The sequence below is a fragment of the Aotus nancymaae genome, unplaced genomic scaffold (assembly GCF_030222135.1).
Source record: "Aotus nancymaae isolate 86718 unplaced genomic scaffold, 86718_ANA_hifiasm-v0.15.2.pri h1tg000028l, whole genome shotgun sequence".
Taxonomy (NCBI): Eukaryota; Metazoa; Chordata; class Mammalia; order Primates; family Aotidae; genus Aotus; species Aotus nancymaae.
In genome coordinates this window covers 2,860,993-2,885,531 of record NW_026988441.1, presented here as the reverse complement: position 1 = coordinate 2,885,531, position 24,539 = coordinate 2,860,993, and the positions used below count along the sequence as shown (strand labels likewise).

At 44.8% G+C, this 24,539-nt stretch overlaps 1 protein-coding gene across 2 annotated transcripts; it reads right to left on the bottom strand.

Annotated features, from left to right (window-relative positions):
• Positions 1 to 1,545: 1,545 nt before the first annotated feature.
• On the bottom strand, positions 1,546 to 23,105 carry LOC135276710 (zinc finger protein 845-like). Of its 2 annotated transcripts, XM_064380905.1 has the most exons (4): positions 22,939 to 23,105; positions 16,555 to 16,636; positions 7,636 to 7,762; positions 1,546 to 6,477 (listed from the first exon to the last, which is right to left on the bottom strand). In XM_064380905.1, the coding sequence occupies exons 2-4, from the start codon at positions 16,567 to 16,569 to the stop codon at positions 2,294 to 2,296; spliced, it is 4,326 nt and encodes a 1,441-aa protein (XP_064236975.1). In that variant the 5' UTR covers positions 16,570 to 16,636; positions 22,939 to 23,105; the 3' UTR covers positions 1,546 to 2,293. The 2 variants fall into 2 exon arrangements, with proteins under 2 accessions (XP_064236975.1, XP_064236974.1); XM_064380904.1 differs by lacking the exon at positions 22,939 to 23,105 and having other exon boundaries at positions 16,555 to 16,898.
• Positions 23,106 to 24,539: the final 1,434 nt, after the last annotated feature.

Sequence of the window (24,539 nt, the reverse complement as noted above, 5' to 3'; positions counted from 1 at the left end):
AGCCTCCCAAAGTGCTGGGATTACAGGCATGAGCCACCATGACCAGGCTGGTCTAGAACTTCTGACCTCAAGCAAACCACCCGCTTCAGCCTCCCAAAGTGCTGGAATTGCAGGCGTGAGCCACCGCACTGGGCTTTTTTTTTTTTTTTAATAAACAGGGTCTCACACTGTGACCCAGGCAAAAACACAGTGGCACAATCTTGGCTCCTTGCAACCTTCACCTCCCAGGCTCAAGTGATTTTTTTTTGCCTCAGTCTCTTGAATAGTTAAGATCAGAGGTCCTTGCCAAAACACCTAACAAATTTTTGTATTTTTAGTAGAGATGGAGTTTCACCATATTGGACAGGCTCATCTAGAACTCAGGTGATCCACCGGCCTTGGCTTTCCAAAATCTTGTAATTACAGGTGTTAGCCCCGCACCAGCCTACTTTTTGTTTACAGGAATAAGAAACAAGCTAAGTTGGGGGGCTTGCTCTGGTGATTCCAGCACTTTAAGAAGCTGAGGCGGGAGGATCATGAGGTCAAGTATTGAGACAATCCTGGCCAACACAGTGAAACCATGTCCCTACTAAAAATACAAAAACTAGCTGGGGGTTCTGGTCCGCACCTGTAGTCTCAGCTACTCACAAGGCTGATGTACAAGAATCGCTTGAAGCCAGGAGGCAGAGGTTGCAGTTAGCTGACACCATACCACTGCACTTCAGTCTGGCAACAGAGCAAGACACCATCTCAAGAAAAAATATATAAAAATACAAAAATTTGCCACGTATACACCTATGCAACAATCTTGCATGTTCTTCACATGTACCCTAAAACCTAAAATGCAATAAAAAATAAATAAATACAAAAATTAGCATGGCATAGTGGCATGGATCTGTAATTCCAGCTATTCAAGAGGCCGAGGCACAAGAATTGCTTAACTGCAAGATAACAGATTGCAATGAGACAAGACCACACCATTGCACTCCAGCCTGGGTGACGAGAGATTTCATCACAAAAAAAAAAAAAGAAAAAGGCTGCATTAACTGCTGACCTCAAGTGATCTATCTGCCTTGGCCTCTCAAAGTGCTGGGATTTCAGGTGTTAGTCACTGTGCCCAGCCCATTCTTTTTTAACATAAACACTTTTTATGTCAATTAATGCTTGAACTCAATGTTAAGTCAAATCAAACTCAAGTCAGTGCTGAATTTACTCCAATGTCAATTAATGCTTAATGGTTTGCTATACTCATTGCATTTGGAACAATTATATCAAAAATGAACATTCTGATGTTCTGCAAGGAGTCACTTTGGACTGAAGACCCTGCCACACTATGACATTTGTAAGATTTCTGCCCAGTGTGGATTTTCTGATGTCTAATGTGGTGTGAACATGAAGTACAGGCTTTGCCACAATCATCACACTAGTGAGGTTTCCCTCCTGTAACAATTCTCCTGTGTTTTGCATAAGATGGAGCTTGACTGAAGATCTTGCCACAATCATGACATTGGTAAGTTTCTTTCCAGTATGAGTTTCCTGATGAACTGCCAGGTATAAACAATGATGGAACAACTTGTCGCATTTATTACACTTGTAAGATGTCTCTTTATTATGGATTCTCTAATAATTTGCAATGGTTTTAACTACTGAAAACATTGTGAGAATCATTACATTGTTTCCCTATACCATGGATTGCTTGATGGTGGATAAGTATTGACTGCACTAAAGGCTTTGCCACACTCATTACATTTGTAAGGTTTCTCTCCAGCATGAACTCTCTAATGTTGTGCAAGGTGTGTTTGTTAATCACAAACCTTGCCACATTCATTACACTTGTCAGTTTATCTCCAGAATGAATTGCCTTATGAATTACAAGGGCTGAATTTCGAGTAAAAATCTTGCTACACTCAATACACTTCTTCTTTTTTTTTTTTTTTTTTTGAGACGGAGTTTCGCTCGTTACCCAGGCTGGAGTGCAATGGTGCGATCTCGGCTCACTGCAACCTCCGCCTCCTGGGTTCAGGTGATTCTCCTGCCTCAGCCTCCTGAATAGCTGGGATTACAGGCACGCACCACCATGCCCAGCTAATTTTTTTTGTATTAGTAGAGACGGGGTTTCACCATGTTGACCAGGATGGTCTCGATCTCTTGACCTCGTGATCCACCCGCCTCGGCCTCCCAAAGTGCTGGGACTACAGGCTTGAGCCACCGCGCCCGGCTCATTACACTTCTAAGGTTTCTCTCCAGTATGAAGTTTACAATGGACTACAAGAGATGACATCTGACTGAAGGTCTTGCCACACTCATTACATTTCTAAAGTTTTTCTGCAGTATGAAGTCTACGATGCTTTGTAAGGGATGCCTTTCTAATGAAGGTCTTGCAACACCCATTACACTTGTAAGGTTTCTCTCCTGTATGAAGACTACGATGGTATGTAAAAGATGACATCTGACTGAAGGCCTTGCCGCACTCATTGCACTTGTAAGGTTTCTCTCCTGTATGAAGTCTACGATGAACTAAAAGGGATGATGACTGACTGAAGGTCCTGCCACACTCATTACACTTGTAAGGTTTCTCTCCTGTATGAAGTCTACTATGAAATAAAAGGGATGATAGCTGACGGAAGGTCTTGCCACACTCATTACACTTGTAAGGTTTCTCTCCTGTATGAAGTCTACGATGAACTAAAAGGGATGATGAATGACGGAAGGTCTTGCCACACTCATTACACTTGTAAGGTTTCTCTCCTGTATGAATTCTACGATGAACTAAAAGGGATGATGACTGACTGAAGGTCTTGCTACACTCATTACACTTGTAAGGTTTCTCTCCAGTGTGAATTCTCTGATGCGCTGGAAGGTATGAATGACTCCAGAAAACCTTGTCATAAACCTTGCATTTGTAAGGTTTCTCTCCAGTATGAAGGGTCTGATGATGTGAAAGGCGTGCTTTTCTACTAAAACCTTCACCACATTCATTACATGTGTAAGGTTTATCTACAGTATGAAGTCTATGATGGCATTGCAGGGACGACTTCTGACAGGTCTTGCCATGCTCATGACACTCGTAAGGTTTCTCTCCAGTATGAAGTCTACGATGAACTGAAAGGGATGACATGTGACTGAAGGTCTTGCCACACTCATTACACTTGTAAGGTTTCTCACCTGTATGAATTCTACAATGAAGTAAAAGGGATGATGACTGACGGAAGGTCCTGCCACACTCATTACACTTGTAAGGTTTCTCTCCAGTATGAAGTCTAGAATGAAATAAAAGGGATGATGAATGACGGAAGGTCTTGCCACACTCATTACACTTGTAAGGTTTCTCTCCAGTATGAAGTCTACGATGAAATAAAAGGGATGATAACTGACGGAAGGTCTTGCCACACTCATTACACTTGTAAGGTTTCTCTCCAGTATGAAGTCTATGATGAACTAAAAGGGATGATGAATGACGGAAGGTCTTGCCACACTCATTACACTTGTAAGGTTTCTCTCCTGTATGAATTCTACAATGAACTAAAAGGGATGATGACTGACTGAAGGTCCTGCCACACTCATTACACTTGTAAGGTTTCTCTCCTGTATGAAGTCTACGATGAACTAAAAGGGATGATGATTGACTGAAGGTCCTGCCACACTCATTACACTTGTAAGGTTTCTCTCCAGTGTGAATTCTCTGATGCTCTGGAAGGTATGAATGACTCCAGAAAACCTTATCATAAACTTTGCATTTGTAAGGTTTCTCTTCAGTATGAAGAGTCTGATGATGTGAAAGGCGTGCTTTTCTACTAAAACTTTCACCACATTCATTACATGTGTAAGGTTTATCTGCAGTATGAGGTCTATGATGGCACTGCAGGGACAACTTCTGACAGGTCTTGCCACGCTCATGACACTTGTAAGGTTTCTCTCCAGTATGAAGTCTATGATGAACTAAAAGGGATGATGACTGACTGAAGGTCTTGCCGCACTCATTACACTTGTAAGGTTTCTCTCCTGTATGAATTCTACGATGAACTAAAAGGGATGATAACTGACTAAAGGTCTTGCCACATTCATTACACTTGTAAGGTTTCTCTCCAGTATGAAATCTATGATGAAATAAAAGGGATGATAACTGACGGAAGGTCTTGCCACACTCATTACAGTTGTAAGGTTTCTCTCCTGTATGAAGTCTACGATGAACTAAAAGGGATGATGAATGACGGAAGGTCTTGCCACACTCATTACACTTGTAAGGTTTCTCTCCAGTATGAAGTCTACGATGAAATAAAAGGGATGATAACTGACGGAAGGTCTTGCCACACTCATTACACTTGTAAGGTTTCTCTCCTGTATGAAGTCTACGATGAACTAAAAGGGATGATGAGTGACGGAAGGTCTTGCCACACTCATTACACTTGTAAGGTTTCTCTCCTGTATGAATTCTACGATGAACTAAAAGGGATGATGACTGACTGAAGGTCTTGCCACACTCATTACACTTGTAAGGTTTCTCTCCAGTATGAAATCTACGATGAAATAAAAGGGATGATGAATGACGGAAGGTCCTGCCACACTCATTACACTTGTAAGGTTTCTCTCCTGTATGAAGTCTACCATGAACTAAAAGGGATGATGATTGACTGAAGGTCCTGCCACACTCATTACACTTGTAAGGTTTTTCTCCAGTGTGAATTCTCTGATGCTCTGGAAGGTATGAATGACTCCAGAAAACCTTGTCATAAACTTTGCATTTGTAAGGTTTCTCTTCAGTATGAAGGGTCTGATGATGTGAAAGGCGTGCTTTTCTACTAAAACCTTCACCACATTCATTACATGTGTAAGGTTTATCTACAGTATGAGGTCTATGATGGCATTGCAGGGACGACTTCTGACAGGACTTGCCACGCTCATGACACTTGTAAGGTTTCTCTCCAGTATGAAGTCTACGATGAACTAAAAGGGATGATGACTGACTGAAGGTCTTGCTGCACTCATTACACTTGTAAGGTTTCTCTCCTGTATGAATTCTACGATGAAGTAAAAGGGATGATGATTGACTGAAGGTCCTGCCACACTCATTACACTTGTAAGCTTTCTCTCCTGTATGAAGACTACGATGGTACGTAAAAGATGACATCTGACTGAAGGCCTTGCCGCACTCATTGCACTTGTAAGGTTTCTCTCCTGTATGAATTCTACGATGAACTAAAAGGGATGATGACTGACTGAAGGTCCTGCTACACTCATTACACTTGTAAGGTTTCTCTCCAGTGTGACGTCTAAGATGATATGCAAGCTGTAACTTTCGATTAAAACCCTTGCCACATTCATTACATGTATAAGGTTTCTCTCCAGTATGAATTCTATTATGTCTTTCAAGGTGTGATCTGCAACTAAAAACTTTGTCACAATCTTCACATATATAAGGTTTCTCTTCAGTATGAAGTCTACAGTGACGTGAAAGGAGTGCTTGTTTATTAAGAACCTTGTCACATTCATTACATGTGTAAGGTTTCTTTCCAGTGTGAATTTTATGATGGGATTGCAAGGATGACTTCCGGCTGAAGGTTTTGCCACACTCATTACACTTGTAAGGTTTCTCTCCAGTGTGAATTCTCTGATGCTCTGGAAGATATGAATGACTCCAGAAAACCTTGTCATAAACCTTGCATTTGTAAGGTTTCTCTCCAGTATGAAGGGTCTGATGATGTGAAAGGCGTGCTTTTCTACTAAAACCTTCACCACATTCGTTACATGTGTAAGGTTTATCTGCAGTATGAGGTCTATGATGGCACTGCAGGGACGACTTCTGACAGGTATTGCCACGCTCATGACACTTGTAAGGTTTCTCTCCAGTGTGAACTCTATGGTGACGTACAAGGTTGTGCTTCTTATGAAAGCCCTTGCCACATACATCACATTTGTTTTGTTTCTCTCCTGAATGGGTTATTTGATGTCTCCTTAAGAGATAACTATTATGAAAGGCTTTGCCACACTCAGTACAATGGAAAGGTTTTTCTCTGTGTACTTCCTGTTTTTGTGTGGATGATGAAGAATGGAGGACGTTATTCTCATGCTTATTAGAAACATAGGTTTCAAGCCCACGAGAAATTCTTTGGGCTGTGGAAACTGAGGAAGCATCACTGACGGACTTCTCTACTTGATTATCAATGTTTCCTTCAGTCTGAAATATGTGCAGTTCAGGCAGATGCGAATGAAAGTTTAATCCAAGCTGATCTCCAATAGGCTTCCTGCCAGCACACCTTTCCTCATATTGCTGTGTACCACCAGTCACCTCCTTGGGTTCTGTCATGAGTGCTTCATGGCCATTTCCTTTGACTTCTTGACTCTGAAACTCAAACTCATGAATATCTTTCTCAACTTCTGGGAAGCAAGAATCTCCAATGTGATGACTTGTATATTTTTCCAATGTCCCTGTGTGGAACCCTTCTCTTGTACTCCCTTGCCCTGCTGGTGAGAACTTCAACATGGATTTTAAAAAGCTATCTGAAAAACATAAAGACCAGTAGGTTTCCAATTAGGTACAAATGGTAATGGTCAATATGGAAATGTGCAAATATTACACAAAGAACAGTAGTTATTTTAAACGTCCCAAATGTAATCTTGAAAGTTTAAGAACACCCATCTCTACTAAAAATACAAAAATTAGCCAGATGTGGTGGTAAGTGCCTGTAAATCTCAGCTACTTGGGAGGTTGAGGCAGGAGAATCGCCTGAACCAAAAAGGCGGAGATTGCAGTGAGTAGAGATTTCACCACTGCACTCCAGCCTGGGCAACAAGAGCAAAATTCCATGTCAGCATAAAAAAAGAGTTCAGCCAAGAGCCTTATATATATGAGGCAGTGAGCCTGAATGACGTCGTCCCTAGGAGGAATTTCTACAGCAGTGACTGCTGCTTAGAGTAGATAATCTTTAGTTTATGCGAAGAACAGTCACAGTGCCAGTGAGACGCTTCTGTGATTCTCCTCAAAATTCAGAATGAAAGGCCGGGCATGACGGCTCACATCTGTAATCCCAACACTTGGCCAGAGGCTGAAGCTGGCAGAGTACTTGAGACCGGGAGTTTGAGACAAGCGTGGCCATCATGGTGATACCTTATCTCTGATAAAAATAAGAACATTAGCCAGGTATGGTGGCATGTGCCTGTAATTCTAATAAGGTTGAGAGGCTGAGGTACGAGAATTCCTTGAACCCAGGAGGTGGAGGATGCAATGAGCTGAAATCACAACAGTGTACTCCAGCCTGGGCAACAGAGGGAGACACTGTCTCAAAAACAAAAAGCAAACAACAAAACAAACCCCAGAACCACGGCTGGAAACACTTGTCAGTCAGTGTCATGCTTTCCATCTCTTATCCTGGACCATGCAGACAATTCTGCTCAGGGCTTCCAGGGGCATCTCTGCCTAGAGCAGGATGATGTTCAACTGTATTAGTCAAAGTGTTCATGAATTTTCTGTTTTTATGTATAGCCACTCCATACGAGAGTCCCTAAGAAGCTATCCATGCTTCATAGGAGGGTCTGCAGAAATCAATGACATGTACGTCAAAAGCATACATGGGCAAAATCGCAACAGAGAATACAAATCAGGAAGTGCCAAGATAGACAAGGGCAGATTCCTTGTGTCTGGAGGGACATTTTCCTCACCCACAGACTCCAGGTTCCTGTAGTTCTCCAACATCACTTCCCTGCATAAAGCCCTCTGCGCAGGGGTCAGGCATTTCCACTCTGCCAAAGAGAATTCTATAGACACATCCTTGAAAGTCAAGCGTCCCTAAAATGAAAAACACATTTCAACAAAACATTATGGAGGACTGAGTTATCACCTTCACATGAAACAAGAAAAAAAGAAAATAAGTATTGTTATGATATCAGACTGTGTTCTGACAAATCCACGTTAAGGTATCTTTGGACATTTCTGCTGTATAGTTGCTTTTTAGTATACTCGTCCATGATAGATTTAAAAATCTTCTAAGCCACTGTGGAAGTCTGTTTTATGGACAATACAAAAAATATCTGCTGAGTGCAGAGTCTCACCCCTGGACACCTAGCACTTTGCGAGGCTGAGGCGGGTGGATCACCCGAGCTCAGGAGTTCAAGACCACCCAGGGCAACATGGTAGAACCCAGTCTCTACCAAAGATACAGAAAAATTAACTGGGTGTGGTGGCACACACCTCTTGTCCCAGCTACTTGGCAGGGTGAGGGAAGAGATTTGCTTGAGCCCCAGAGGCGAATTTCACCATGAGCCAAGATTATATATACCACTGCACTCCAGCTTGGGCTCTAGAGTTAGACGCTGACTCTCTCTCTATATATATGTATATAAGTAAGGCCAGGTATAGTGGCTCACACCTGTAATTCCATCACATTGGGAGACAGAGGGGAGTGGATTACTTGAAGTCAGGAGTTTGAGACAAACCTAGGTAATCTGGGGAAACCTAGTATTTACTAAAAATTTAAAAATTAGTTGGGTGTGGTTGGAGAAAGCCCTTGTAATCCTAGCTGTTTGGGAAGCTGAAGCAGAAGAATTGCTTGAACTCTGAAGGCAGAGGTTTCATGCCACTGCACTCTAGCCTGGGTAACAGAATGAGACTCTTTCTCAAAAAACTAAATAAATAAAAATGAAATAGATATACACAGACACATACATACAAATACATATGAGAGAGAGAAACAGAGAGAGAGAGAGAGAGAGGAGAGCACACGCAAATGATGTGTTTATACACAAATCATGGGCTTGGCCAGACATGGTGGCTCACGCCTATAATACCAGCACTTATGATGGCGAGCAGATCACAAGATCAAAGTATCAAGAGACCAGCCTGGCCAACATGGTGAAACCCGAACTCTACTAAAAATACAAAAATTAGCTGGGCGTGGTGGCGCACAGCTGTAGTCCCAGCTACTCAGGAGGCTGAGGCAGGAGAATCAGTTGAACTGGAAAGGCGGAGGTTGCAGTGAGCTGAGATCGCGCCACCGCACTGCAGCCTGGGTATCAAGAGCAAAGCTCCATCTCAACAACAACAACCAAAAATTAGTGAAGAGGAAAAAAAACAACAACAATAAAGAATGAATCAAAATAAAGGGAGTCTAAACAGACTAACAGGATGCCATTAAGGACAACACCCTACACCTTATGAAAGTCCCAGGCTAGGCAGGGTGGCTCTCACCTGTAATTCTAACACTTTGAAAGGCCAAGGTGGGGGAAAATCACCTGAGGTCAGGAGTTCAAGAATGACCTGGCCAACATGGTAAAATTCCTTCTGTATTAAACATACAACAATTAGCCAGGTGTGGTGGTGTGCACCTGTAATTTCAGCTACTTGGGAGGCTGAGGTAAGAGAATCACTCCAACCCAGGAGGCAGAGGTTGAAGTCAGCCTAGACTGCATCATTGCACTCTAGCCTCGGCGACAGAGCAAAATTCCGTCTAAAAAAAAAAAAAAATTCCAGAAATCCAGAAGAGAAAGAGAGTCAGAAAGGAACAGAAAAGCCTACTGGAAGACATGATGCTCAAAATTTTGTAATTTCAGAAGGCAAAAGAAACAAATTCAACATCTTAAAAATACCCAACTAGGATAAACCAAGAGACCTATAACAAACAACATCATAATAAAATTATCAAAATTCTGAGATAAAGAAAATTCTAATAGCCAAAAGAAGAGCTGTCACCCAAGATGGTGTTGCTGTAATATTAAGAAATTTCTCAGTAGAAACATCAGAGTCTACAAGTGAGTAGGATGGAACAGTCAAAGCTCCAAAAAAATGCACCTGCAAATAAAAATGCTATACTTGAGAAAAATATTTTAAAATTAGGTCTTTCTCAGTTAAACAGAAGTTGAGGGAATTGGTCACCACTACATCTGCAGTTAGGCTCTGCAGGATTGAATGTTCTGGATGGAAAAATTAGCTCCTAGTGGGTACAAGAGTTTCAGTTTTGCAAGACAAAGTCCTATAACTCTATTGCATACTAGTATGAATATACCTAACACTACTTTACAGTCAAACAAACTACTGAAACACATCATCAAAGATTGACATGTCCAATTCATACTGAAGTAACTGTTGATACCAAGATTGCTATACCTGTCTCAGATAAAATGGGGCAATGAAAAACAAAGAAACATTTTATAATTGTAAACATTAAGAGCCATTAAAGGGAAAAGAGTGAATTTTTTTTGTTTTTTTTTTTGAGGCAGAGTTTCGCTCTTGGCACCCAGGCTGGAGTGCAATGGCGCGATCTCGGCTCACCGCAACCTCCGCCTCCTGGGTTCAGGCAATTCTCCTGTCTCAGCCTCCTGAGTAGCTGGGATTACAGGCACGCGCCACCATGCCCAGCTAATTTTTTGTATTTTTAGTAGTGACGGGGTTTCACCATGTTGACCAGGATGGTCTCGATCTCTTGACCTCGTGATCCACCCGCCTCGGCCTCCCAAAGTGCTGGGATTACAGGCGTGAGCCACCGCGCCCGGCGTGAAATTTCAATAAAGTGTGTTCTGTCTAAGGGAAACCAAAAGTATTTTGAAAAGCAAAATATGGAGATGTTTGCTGACTTCGCATGAATTTGCTCTGACATACATTACCGGAATCTTTAAAATTAATTAACTGAAATACCTGAGAGATACACAAAAATTAAAATTAAATATAATCCAAATTTATTTTTATTTTTATTTTTGAGATGAAGTTTCACTCTTGTCACCCAGGCTGGACTACAACCTCTGTCTTTCAGGTCGGAGCAATTCTTTTGCTTCAGTTTCTTAACAGGGATTACAACTGCTTGCCACCAATCCCACCTAATTTTTTGTACTTTCAGTAAAAACAGGGTTCCACCATGTTGACCAGGCTGGCCTTGAACTCCTGACATAAGGTAATCACCCTGCTTTGGCCTGTCAAAGTGTTAAGATTACAGGTGTGAGTCACTGTACCCAGCTGCCATCAAATTTTTAATAATAAAATTGGTCGGGCGCGGTGGCTCACGCCTGTAATCCCAGCGCTTTGGGAGGCCGAGGCGGGTGGATCAGGAGGTCAAGAGATCGAGACCGTCCTGGTCAACATGGTGAAACCCCGTCACTACTAAAAATACAAAAATTTAGCTGGGCATAGTGGCGCGTGCCTGTGATCCCAGCTACTCAGGAGGCTGAGGCAGGAGAATTGCCTGAACCCAGGAGGCGGAGGTTGCGGTGAGCCGAGAATGCGCCATTGCACTCCAGCCTGGGTAACAAGAGTGAAACTCCGTCTCAAAAAAAAAAAAAAAAATATATATATATATATATGTATATAATTAGGTTTAAATACAATAGGATGTCATAATCACTGACTAGGCAAAGTTTACAAAGTAAAATAAAACAAGAAAATGCAAATAGAGAGCATAGGCCCAGGCAAGATGGCTCACTTGTATAATCTCAGCACTTTGGGAGGCCGAGGCGGGTAGATACCTGAGGTTAGGAGTTCATGAACAACTTGGCCAAGATGATGAAACCCCATCTTTACTAAAAATACAAAACTTTGCTGGGCATGGTGGCATGTCCCGGCAATCCCAGCTACTCGGAAGGCTGAGGCAGAAGAAGTGCTAGAACCCGGGAGGCGGTGGTTGCAGGGAGCCAAGATGGTGCCATTCCACTCCAGCCTGGGCAACAAGAGTGAAATTTTGTCTCAAAAAAAAAAAAAAAAGCATGTGAAGAAACATTTGTTTTACTTTTTTTTTTTTTTTTTTGAGATGGAGTTTCACTCTTGTTACCCAGGCTGGAGTGCAATGGCGTGATCTCGGCTCACCGCAACCTCCGCCTCCTGGGTTCAGGCAATTCTCCTGCCTCAGCCTCCTGAGTAGCTGGGACTACAGGCACGCGCCACCATGCCCAGATCATTTTTTGTATTTTTAGTAGAGACGGGATTTCACCATGTTGACCAGGATGGTCTCGATCTCGACCTCGTGATCCACCTGCCTCGGCCTCCCAAAGTGCTGGGATTACAGGCGTGAGCCACCGCGCCTGGCCTTTGTTTTACTCTTTAAAAAAATGGATAATATGAACAAAACTTAAAGGCAAAAATAAAGAACTAGTAGGGAGCCAGACCCCACACCTCATCCATGGGTACCCAGAGTTCAGTGGTGACAAAGGAATGAAAAAAAGACAGATTAAGAATGAAAGTGGGGCCAGGGGTGGTGGCTCATTCCTGTAATCCCAGCACTTTGGGAGGCTGAGGTGGGCAAATCACGAGGTCAGAAGATGGAGACCATCCTGTCCAACATGGTGAAACCCCATCTTAAAAAAAAAAAAAAAAAATGAAAGTGGGACCAGGGGTCATCACTCGTACTGGAGGCAGTGAAGGCACCTTTATCTATAGTGCAGGTGGCAGGGTGAACTGGTGAAGGGAGGCTGTGCATCAACCATAAAATCGATGGCAGTGGTGGTTTACGTGAGTTTCTCAAGAGCTAAAAGCCAATGTTTGTCAATAGACAATGCAGCTGGTAGGAGTGGGCTTAGCGAGGAGCCTTCATGTCTGGCTACATTCTAGTGCTTCAAGGGAGTGTTATGTCCTTGGCACTATGTTTAGAATATCGGAGCTTAGGTCACTGTGCTCCTGGGACCATGCTGGCATACAGAGGCCTTCCTCCCCAGAGGCCTCCGAGGCCTTCCTCCCCAGAGGCCTCCGAGGCCTTCCGCAGTACTTACAGCCAGTTTATGTTATATGTTACTTATAGCCAGTTTATGTAGGCACACCGTAAACCCTTCCTCCACTGCTGCTTCCCCCAACAGAGTAAACTAAATAATACAAAATAGCTCTCAAAATACAGGAAAATAATGCTGGGCAAAGTATTGAAATTCATTTTACATATACATGTCCACAATTAATGAAATTTACAGACTCTCAAGGAATAAAAAATATAAATAAAAAGGTCTTTCTTTTTCACTGAATACATAAAGAACATGGTAGTAAGATCACAGTAGTAAGCTTTGCTTAACTGAGTGGCAAATTTCTCATGTTTTCAGGCAGAGAGAGCACCACTGCAGCTAGGGGTAGGGATGAAATCTTCCCACATCTAAAAGATGAAACGGCAAATCCAAGAAGCAGCAATTAGTTCTTGAGTAGCCCAACTTTGCAATGAATTTCACCACACTCATAGCCAGTGTGTTATTCCCGGTAACGGCAAAAAACTGTCAAGGAGATCACACAGATTCAGGAGCTTGAGACCAGCCTGGGCAACATGGTTAAGCCCCATCTTTCCTAGAAATACATAACTAGTTATGCATGATGGCAAACGCCTGTAATCCCAGCTACTTGAGAGGCTGAGGCATGAGAATTGCTTATATCTGGAAGGTGGAGGTTACAGTGAGCCCCAGTGATGTCACTGAACTTCAGCCTGGGCAATACAGAGACTCTGTGAAAAAAAACCAACAAAACACAAGCCAGGTGCAGTGGCTTATGCCTGTAATCTTAGCACTTTGAGAGGCAGAGGCAGGTGAATCACCTGAGGTCCGGAGTTTGAAACCAGCCTGGCCAACGTGGTAAAACATTTTCTCTACTAAAAGTACAAAATTAAGTGAACATGGAAATGCATGCCTGTAATCCCAGTTCCCTGGCAGACAGAAGCAGAAAAAAACTGGAACCTGGGAGGGAGAGGTTGGAGTGGGCTGAAAGAGCACCACTGCAGTCCAGCCTGGGTGAAAAAAATGAAACTCCTCAAAAAAAGAAAGGAAAGAAACAAAACAAAATTATCAAGGATTCACGTGTCTTTATTCAGAGAACACTCCGAGGAGGATTTAAAAGAACAAGCTATCTTGTTTCCTACCTTGGAAACACGGACATTTTCAAAAGTTTCAGGATAAAACATGATAACAAAATATTCATCAGGCCGGGCCTGGGGCCCATATCTAAAATTCCAGCACTTTGGGAGGCCCAGGTGTGAGGATCACTTGAGGCCAAGAGTTGAAGACCAGCCTGGCCAACATGATGAAACCCCATCTCTACTAATAATACAACAATTAGCTAGGTGTGTAGCACGGGTCTTACTGCAGCTACTCAGTTGGCTCAAGCATGAGACTCATTTGGTCCTGAGAGGCAGAGGCTGCATTGTGCCCAGGATGGTAACAGGGTGAGACCCTGTCTCAAAAAATATGCAAAACAAATCCAATCATCAAAGTATGAATACATTTCTGTAAGATTACACTGATTTGCCACAGAACACTTCTGTTTTTTTTTTTTTTTTTTTTTTTTTTTTTGAGACGGAGTTTCACTCTTGTTACCCAGGCTGGAGTGCAATGGCGCGATCTCGGCTCACCGCAACCTCCGCCTCCTGGGTTCAAGCAATTCTCCTGCCTCAGCCTCCCGAGTAGCTGGGATTACAGGCGTGCGCCACCATGCTCAGCTAATTTTTTGTATTTTTAGTAGAGACGGGGTTTCACCATGTTGACCAGGATGGTCTCGATCTCTTGACCTCGTGATCCACCCGTCTCGGCCTCCCAAAGTGCTGGGATTATAGGCGTGAGCCACCGCGCCTGGCCGATAACCTGCTTTTTGTTAGCTTAAACTGACTCTTTCTTACCTAAGAGCTGTTCAGGCTTCATGTTCGCTTCTTCATTTTAGTTACTCCCCTCATTAAGTATGTAACTGCAGTACGTAGCTGGGGCAGGATGACCCCGGGCACATACCGGAATGCATTTGCTGGTAAGAGGCTGAGTTAAGCAGTTCCACTAGAGCCTGGGAATGCAGGTGCTGCCCATTACCCAGAGCCCCCATATCTGTAAGTTGTATGTCTTTATATGACAGCTCTAGCCTTGCACCTGGTACTGTTTTATTTCTCAGGTACTAGTTTATCTTTTAACTGTTTGCTTACTCTGCTTCTATATAAAATTGCTTCAGCTAGGTTCCCCCTCCCTTTTCAAACTAGGGTATAAGAAACTCCTTAACTCTTTCTTTGGGGCTGAGAGAATTTTGGGCGTTAGCCACCTCTGAGTCACCGGCTAAAATAAAGGACTCTTAATTCAATCTCAGAGTGTGGTGCATTCCTTAACTCACTCAGGTATAACAGTGTCACCTAGGCTGGAGTACAGTGACATGACCTCATCTCATTGCAACGTCCACCTCCTGGGTTCAAATGATTGTCCTGCCTCAGCCTCCCAAGTAGCTGGGATTACAGGTGTGCACTACCACACCCAGCTGATTTTTGTTATTTTCAGTAGAGACAGGGTTTTGCCATGTTGGTCAGGCTTGTCTCGAACTCCTGATCTCACAATCCGCCCGCCTCAGCCTTCAGTAGTGCTGGGATTACAGGCATGAGCCACCATGCCTTCACCACAGAACTCTTAACACTGATTCCCCATTGAGACATGGGAACACGTGGAAGGCTGGAAAGGAAAGGGGATGCCTAGTGCATCTTTCTCGAGAGTTTTACTATGCAACACACGTATACGTTGTGTGATGTTTAAAACAAAAGATACATTTCATAATAATGGGAAGAAAAGAAAATGCCTTCATCCTCTCTAATGAAATAAGTTCTGGTTTTATGTCAGAGCAAACTTACAATCATTGTTTTCTAAAATGCCTGCTACATCAGAGCCCTGGGGGAAAAAAAAACAGTCTCTATGGGGTCAAAGTGCTGAAAATGATATAAAGGATCCTCTGCAGTTAGATATTCATATTGATTACATGATTTAAAGTCAATGATGAAATAAAGCCACCTCTACCACTGATGTCTATCTCTACTTTCCATTCTATTCCAAGCCATTAGAAGTGCAGAGTCCCACTGGGCTGGCTGTATCACACCTGTAATCCCAGCCATTTGGGAGGCTCAGGTGGGAGGATCACTTGGGGCCAGGAGTTCAAGGTTATAGTGAGCTATGATTCTGCCATGTCACTCCAGCCTGGACAACACAGCAAGTTCTCATCTCTACATGATAAAAAATTTAAAAAAATTAGCAGCCATGATGGCACATGCCGGCACACGCCTGATACCGTAGCACTTGGGAGGCTAATGTAGGGATGACCTGAGCCCAGGAGTTCAAGGGTGTTGTAAACTAGCATTGTGTCACTGCACTTCAGACTGAACCCCAGAGTGACAACCAGTGTTTTAAAATAAAAAGTTAGGAGTCAGAGACATATTGACTCACTAGTGTAGCTTCGAATGCATTGCAAAATCAGACACTAAATCGCTCCTCTAAAGTGTCTCCTTTTCCCCTCCAGCCGCCAGTGCACATTAATGTATGACTATCATATAGTTTCTCTGATCTGGTCCACAAAGACCTTCATGTGCATCCAGATGTGGTCCCTGAACATTCCCTGCTCCCCAACATCACAGACAGCACAAGGCCCACACCCCGTCTCCATCCGTGTCTGGGGTGAGCCCTTCCCAGGACCATGCCCAGTGCAGCCTCTTCCCAAGCTCACGTCGCTGGGTTATAGGAGATGGAATTTAAGTGGAGATGAGAGGCGCTGAGAAAAGGCATGCGTGAGTGTGAGCACACGTGCCAGGCAGGACGCTTCAGAGTCACAGAAGACCGGCTACTACAATCCTGGTATTTCAGAAACAAAAAAACGACAGAATAATCCACTGAGGACTATCATTTTACCTGAGGAAGAGGCATCCTGGGCTCCTTTTCTTTGCTTTTCTTGGTGGATTCCTCACGTAACACGAGTCTTTTAAAATCAATCCTGCACGTAAAAAACATATGAAATTTATTTTTATTTTTTTGGAGAGGGAGTCTAGCTCTGTTGCCAGGCAGGGGTTCAATGGCAGACTCTCAGCTCACTGCAACATCTGCCACCTGGGTTCAAGTGATTCTCCCACCTCAGCCTCCCAAGTAGCTGGGATTACAGGCACATGCTGCCATGTCCAGCTTCTTTTTATATTTTTAGTAGAGATGCAATTTCACCATCTTGGCCAGGATGGTCTCAATCTCCTGACCTAGTGATCTGCCCACCTTAGCCCCCCAAAGAGATGGGACTGCAATAATGAACCACCGTGCCAGACTGTTATTTAATATTTAGAAACCACTCACTTTTTTTTCTGTGACAAACACACACCAGGGAGACCTCACCATGTAGAAAGACGGTCCTCTGCTGACCACTGCACCAGAGATCATGCAGAGATAAGAATGTCTTGTCAGGCTGGATGCGGTGGCTCACTCCTGTAATCTCAGCACTTTGGGAGGTCAAGGTGGGTGGATCATGAGGTCAGGAGTTCGAGACCTGCCTGGCCAAGATGGTGAAACCCCATCTTAAAAAACAAAAACAAAAATGTCTTACGGCCGGGTGCAGTGGCTCATGCCCGTAATCCCATCACTTTGGGAGGCAGAGGTGGGTGGATCATGAGGTCAAGAGATCAAGACCATCCTGGCTAATGTGGTGAAACCCCATCTCTACTAAAAATACAAAAAATTAGCTGGACGTGGTGATGTGCACCTATAGTCCCAGTTACTCGGGCTGCTGAGGCAGAATTGCCTGAACCCAGGAGGCAGAGGTTGCAGTGAGCCGAGATCACGCCATTGCACTCCAGCCTGGCACTTGGCAACAGAGTAAGATCGTCTCCAAAAAAAAAAAGAAAGTGATGTCAGAAGAAGGACTTAGGGAAGGCTGTTTGTCTGTAGGGAGAAAGTTGTCCAGGTGTCACAGTAAGAGACTGAAGGTGAGGCCGGGCGCGGTGGCTCACGCCTGTAATCCCAGCACTTTGGGAGGCCGAGGCGGGTGGATCACGAGGTTAAGAGATCGAGACCATCCTGGTCAACATGGTGAAACCCTGTCTCTACTGAAAATACAAAAAATTATCTGGGCATGGTGGCGCGTGCCTGTAATCCCAGCTACTCGGGAGGCTGAGGCAGGAGAATTGCCTGAACCCAGGAGGCGGAGGTTGCGGTGAGCCGAGATCGCGCCATTGCAGTCCAGCCTGAGTAACAAGAGCGAAACTCTGTCTCCAAAAAAAGACTGAAGGCACAATCTGTCCCAGCATAATAAATAACTTGAATATTTAGATATAGCAATGATACCCAATATATTTACTGATTACATAGTTATTGCTTGGTTATAGCAATGATACCAAGTAGACTTAGATACAATCACATAATTATATAATCAATCTTATATTATTATTCTATATTGTTAACCTTTTCTTTAGTATTACTGTGTAGGAACTTTTTTTTTTTTTAAATATGGGGTTTCACCATGTTGGTCAGGCTGGTCTTGAACTCCCGACCTCAGGTGATCTGCCCGCCTCGGCCTCCAACGTGCTTGGATTACAGGCGTGAGCCACAATACCCGGCCTGTGTAGGAACATGTTTAGTCTTATAGTATAGACAATCATCAGTTGAAATATACTTTTGAACTGAAGGGACATTGTGAGATGTGATTAGGAGCCAGTCCCTGGAAAGGTGCCTTTTGCTTAGCAGACCATGAGGGGGAGTTTCCCTTTCACTGGGGAGTTCAGAGTAAACTCTGCTCTATCCCGCCCTCGAGGAAGGGCTGATACTAGCCAGGCCGGCCTGCAGACATACAGGGGCTTAAACACCTCTCAGTGGGGCTGTGCTCCAATGGTGACCATCCTTGTCCACTTTCATGTTCCACTTTCCCACCCCATGCTCCCTTGTAAATTCTTAGAAGCTATGAGAAGAATAGAGGAATCCTAAAAGCCTTTGATCTCTCTGATAAATGCATAGAAAGATACTGATGTGCCTCCACTCCTTGAAATGGCTACCTCAGAGGGAGGGGCCTGCTGTACTGTACCCATGTGACCCCCTTCACTGTACCCACATGGCCCCCTGTACTGTCAGTATGTGATTTGCTTGACCCCTGCCAATCATGTCAGATGAGTCACTCTCCGGCCTGCCCCTCTGCCTTGTATACAATAAATACCAGTGTATTCTGGGCCACTGCTGGACTCCACCCCTTGGTAGCAGTCTACCAGGCCCAGCTGAATTCTCTTATCTCTGTGTTTTGTGTATTTCTTTGCTATGATCTATCCTGCACACACAAAAGAACACTCACTAGACCCTGCGGGGCTGGACCCTGTACTTGTCACATGCAGCTGTGGAGCCAGAGAGTCCCAGGTAGAGGGATAGCCCAGGTGAAGGCCCAGACAAAGGAGCAAACTCAGCTCCAGAAAAAGAAAAGCGGCCTGTGTGGCTGGAGCCGAGGGAGTGAGGACAGCAGGAGGTGAGGTCAGAGAGGTCCTGGGAGTGCAGATCCACAGTGATGAGGTCTTGAAATATTATTCTCCCATGCCTCAAAACAATCTTTGAAATGATGTATTTTCCCACTCCTTTCATGTACACGATACTTTCTCTTTACATTAAAAATTACAACCCCTACAAAGAATGGAATTATTTCCCAAATTTAAAATACATGCTATCAAGTTTGGCTAACCCCCAGAAGAACATTTCACCCTCATTTGAGACATGCAGGACTGCAGGGAATGTGTATGAGTGTTTAGGAAGTCACTGATAAAAACATGAAGGTGGAGATGTCTGTGTGATGTCCCAGCAGAGAGCTGAGGAGCCAACTGGACACAGGATTGCAGAGCTCAGGGGAGAGGCCTGCAGGGGACACGGAGCCCTGCAGCAGGGTGAAAGCCGAGAGATGAGATGATAAGGAGGGGAAGAGGGTGTGGACAGAGACAAGAAGAGGTTCAAGGTGATTTGAGTCTAATCCCCTGTTTTTTTCCATTCTGGTACTTATGTTTTTTTACATTTTTAGAGAAGAGTCCATTTAAAATTCAAATTACACCTGAGCATTACCGTCTCCTACAGGAAAAGCCACACTCTATTTGGCTAAACATTTCCAGGGTCAGTGTCACTCTGACTGAGCTTTCTGGTCTTATTCACTTGTGAATTACAGGTGCGCTCACTGAGGTTCAGAGCAGGAGACATTACACCAAGGTATCCTGAGAAGCTGTGAGGTGAGTAGGAAAAAGGCGTGGCTGATCTCCATGAGATGACCTGGAAGGGCCAACAGGTTGCGTTGGTCTTTCTCCTCTAGAAAACTCCAGGATAGTCCAGGCATGGTGGCTCATGCCTGTAATCCCGGCACTTTGGGAGGCTGAAGTGGGTCGATCACTTGAGCCCAGGAGTTTGAGATCAACCTGGGTGACATGATGAAGCCCTGTCTCTACCAAAAGTACAAAAAATTAGCCAATCGTTGTGCTGTGCATCTGTGTTCTTAGTTATTTGGGAGGCTGACTGGAGTAGATCACTTGGGCATGGGAGCAGAGGTTGCAGTGAACCAAGATCATGTCACTGCACTCAAGCATGGGTGACACAGTGACACTCTGTCTCAAAAAAAGGAACAAAAAAAATTCCAGGATCATCTTTTATAAACCTGAACAAAATAAAGGTCTCTTACATCATTTAAGGTTCTGATGGCATGAATCTTAAACATGTAATTATTTTCCCAGAAAAATGACAGGAATACTTTCAAAATATACACAATTGTGAAAACATAGCTATAAGTGTTTAAAACACTAAAGGAGACGCAATGGCAGCAATGAGAGCTGAGCAAATGTTTTCTTCATGAACACGTGGGCTCGCTGAAACAAGCTCCCAAGTCAATCCAGCTCCTTTAACATCTGCAGAGAATACTAGGGACCAGAGGAACTTGAGGGCAATGCTTACTGAGAAGCTCACAGCTCACCGTTTTATCACATGACATGAGAAAAGAAAATGGACTAACAGGCTACTTGAATCAAATTTTGATGTTAGCATAAAGAAAAAAGGTCCTTGATATGTTTAGTAAGTATACAATGAAACAACCTAAAATCATTTATCAGGTAGTAAAAAAAGGTTTCCAGTGTATGATATAGACTAGAAAGCATACAGGTTTTAAGGTAAACTGAACACAATAAATTTCAGAGGTAAACAATTTTAAAATGGAAAAAAATATGTATATGTAACGACATGTGGGGTCAAAGAACAAATTGTGAACACATATCATAGTTGGAAAACCATCATGTGAGCTCATAAGATCCTACCAAAGCTTATTTAAGAAACAGTTATTTAATTTTATTTTATTTTGAGACAGAGCCTTGCTCTGTTGCTCAGCTGGAGTGCCAGTGGTACCATTTCAGCTCACTGCAATCTCTGCTTTCTGGATTCAAGTGATTCTCCTGCCTCAGCCTCCCGAGTACCTGGGATTACAGGTGCCTGCCAATATGCACAGCTAATTTTTGTATTTTGGTCGAGACCAGGTTTCATCATGTTGGTTGGGCTGGTCTCGAACTCCAGACCTCAGGTGGTCGGCCTGCCTCACATTCCAAGTGCTGGGATTACGGGCATGAACAAAAGCTTCCGGCCAATGCTTTTTGGTATTATCAATTAAAAAACAGTCTGGGTGTGGTGGCTCATGCCTGTAATCCCAGCACTTTAGGAGGCCAATGAGGCTGGATCACTTCAGCTTTAGAGTTCGAGACAAGCCTGGGCAACATGGTGAAAGCCCGTCTCTACCAGGCACCCAAGAATTAGCTTGGTGTGGTGGCATGTGGCTGTGATCCAAGCTACTCTGGAGGCTGAAGTGGGAGGATCCCTTGAACCCAGAAGGTTGACGCTGCAGTGAGCTGTGATCCTGTCATCACTAATAAAAACAAAAAGAAAGAAAGAAAAAGGAAGCACCTGGTTCCTGGGTCTGGGGGCAGTGAATCTAAGGCCAGGTAATGCGAACTTCCCAAAACTAGACTGAAAGGAAGAAACCCATCTTGCTGTTAGAGATAACCCCCTCCGCGCAGCTGACCAGCCCTACTCTGATCGCTCCGCAGCTGCATTCCTGAACTCCTATCCAGGTGCTACAATTAAGCAAAGGGGGAGGACGGAAAACAAATGTTTGCTTCCATACTTGTAAATTCCTGCTTTACATATACCTGAAAAATCCTGTTTTTTTAAAAACTGCCGCCACAAAAGTCACAGGATGATGTGTTGTAAGTCTGTCACAAGGTAACAAACCACCTCTGTGCCTGTTACAAGCTGATGGATTCTCTCAGTCCTGAAACTCCCTTATGCCCCTCACCCCACGTAAACCCCTCGTTTTGTAAGCTCGGGGCTGCCTCCTGTGATTGTTATGGGACAGCCCGCAGGTTGGTAAAACTTGCTTGCCTGACTTTGGGTCTACTCTCCTTTCTCTTGGCTAACCTTACACTTCCCACCAGGAGTAACAAAGAATCAAAGGCTACTCTTTCTACAGCTCTCCGCCTTCCACCACAAGGAAAGAGTGCCCAGGATTGGCCACAGCCAAGCACCGGCCACCCCTTCCGCACAGGGCACCCATCTGCTGTGGCCTCGGGCCAATTCACCTGAGCAAGGGCCAAAGTCCTTCATCCAGAAAAGGGATAGCCCATGGGGACCTCGAAAGACTTTAATCCCCAGAACTTTGTAAGCGAGGCCCCAGAGACTCTCCCTCGGGTCCACCTGCACCTTGTTAAGTGCTTTCTTGACTGAATCAATTCCTGCTTTTGCCGTCTAGTTTTTTTTTTTTTTTTTAATTTGTAGGTTTTTTTCTTTTCTTTTTTCCCCAATTCTGTCTTCAAAAGCCAAAAACCTGGACATCTCACACTAAACACTGCCTTCCGGTAAAACAGGGAAAAGATGAATCAAGAGGGGTGCCTCAAGGAAGAACACGTTTTTCAGGGGTTGGAACTGGGGAGCAGCAGAGGTGCGGGTCAGTGGCGTCTCGGGCAGGGGTGCGGCCTGCAGGATCCCAGGACCAGGCAGACGACGCGCCTTCCTGCGACTTGGGCTGTGGCGCTGGGCTCCAGCGACCCACCAGAGCTAGGGTGGGAGGCGCCCGGGCCGGGGGAGGGGAATCCAGCTCGGGGGTGAAAAAGTTAAACACCGAGAGGCAGGAGGACGGATCAGGAAGTTTTCAGCAGGAAAATTCCGCGATAGGAGATGCCTGTACAGCCCCAGTACGGAAAGACTGGAGACGGGACCAGCCTCGGGGCGACTTTTAAACTCAAAAGGAAGTGGCTCACGCACTCTCACCTGGACGTTTCAATTTGTTCTGAGTTGAGAAAGAGGGGTCGAAATTTCCAGGTCTGTGGGGGCCCCGCGTCCCCGGTATACTACCACCAGAGGCCTGGGAAGCGCAGGCAAATCAGAGTAAATCTGACTTGCAGCGGCGTGAGCTATCCGACCTCGGTGTGAGCTTCCTTCCACGGCGTCCGCTTCCGGGAATGTGCCAATCAGCTTAGGACTTAAGTCAGGCCTGGGCGGGACCGCCAAGTGGATGGGCGGGGCCTGGGCGAGGGCGGGAAAGGATGCACGAGGTGGGCGGGGCCGGAGTGAGGAGAGGGCAGGGGGCAAAAGACCAGGGGCCTGGCGTGGGGGAGAAGGGGCCTGGGGTGTGAGGGGTCCGCCAGAGCGGGAAAGGGAAGGGGCCTGAGCTTCCCTACAAACGGCTTGCCAGGCCTGTTTTCCGGGTTTTCGAGATGAAACCCGCCAGTGGGTCTGGAGCAGCTCAGCAATCTGAGAAATAGACCTCCCTAAGAAGTCAGCGTGGGGCGGTAACTGAATCCAGGAAAGTTTCTTGCTACTGAAATTAATTTAAGCAATTTAACTCCAAAGCCTCGAAGTTGTCTAGGACAGGAATGCAGACTGAAATGCAAAATGCAAAGCCGTGCCTGAGCGAAACGTACAATTGCATGCTGACGGCCCACAGAACAGAATAGAAATCCTCTCCCTTTCTGGGAAGGTCTGACCCTGCCCTGGACGGCAAGGCAACCCCCGTGAACCGCACGTACACCTCTGGAGGGCATTCCTGAATTAGAAAACCTGAAGTAGCTGGAAGATCCTGAAAAGAGGAAGAAATAATCAGCACCTGGGAGCCTACTTAACTTTGAGAGGTGCTCTATTGTTCCTTATGCATGCCCCATTTGATAAGACCATTGAACTTTGTAACCAATCTTGGTCAACCTTGTGACTCCACATCCTTGCAAAAAACCGCCCTAAACTGTAGCTCCTGTAACTTTCCACTGCCCACCCAAGGCCATAAAACTAACTCCTATCCCACCGCCCTTTACTGACTCCATTTTCGGACTCAGCACCCCTGCACCCAGGTGAATAAACAGCCAACAGCCGTGTTGCTCACACAAAGCCTGTTTTGGGGGGGAGTCTCTTTATTCAGAACGTGCGTTTTAACATTTCTATTCTCCTTTCACTGGATGGGAGAGTGCACCCTGTGCTCAGCGGCAGACACTTCCCTAGGGCCACCGCCTGGGGTGCGGAGCCGACTGCTCAAGCCAGTGAGGTCACCACCTGCTGCTTAAACACAGTACTGATGAGGGCGAGATGCCGGGAGCCTGGTGTCCCAGCTGCTCAGGAAGCAGCGGCGAGAGGATCCCTGAGCTTGGAGGTCCAGGCCAGACTGGGTGACAAACTAAGACCCGCTAACCCAGAGCTTCCTCCTATGTCTCAATAAGAAAAAAAGTGATTAAAAAAAAAAAAAACAGCACCAGGCCGGGCGCGGTGGCTCACGCCTGTAATCCCTGCACTGTGGGGGGCCGAGGCGGGTGGATCACCAGGTCAAGAGATCGAGACCATCCTGGTCAACATGGTGAAACCCCGTCTCTACTAAAAATATAAAA

What these genes read in the sequence shown, in the direction of transcription:
- LOC135276710 (XM_064380904.1), bottom strand. Translation starts at nt 16,653, where the DNA reads ATGTTTTTTACGTGCAGGATTGATTTTAAAAGACTCGTGTTACGTGAG. An exon ending in CCAGGATGCCTCTTCCTCAG is followed by an intron (nt 7,763 to 16,554) that starts GTAAAATGATAG and finishes TTTTCATTTTAG; the next exon opens with GGACGCTTGACTTTCAAGGA. An exon ending in CAGGAACCTGGAGTCTGTGG is followed by an intron (nt 6,478 to 7,635) that starts GTGAGGAAAATG and finishes TATGTTTTTCAG; the next exon opens with ATAGCTTTTTAAAATCCATG.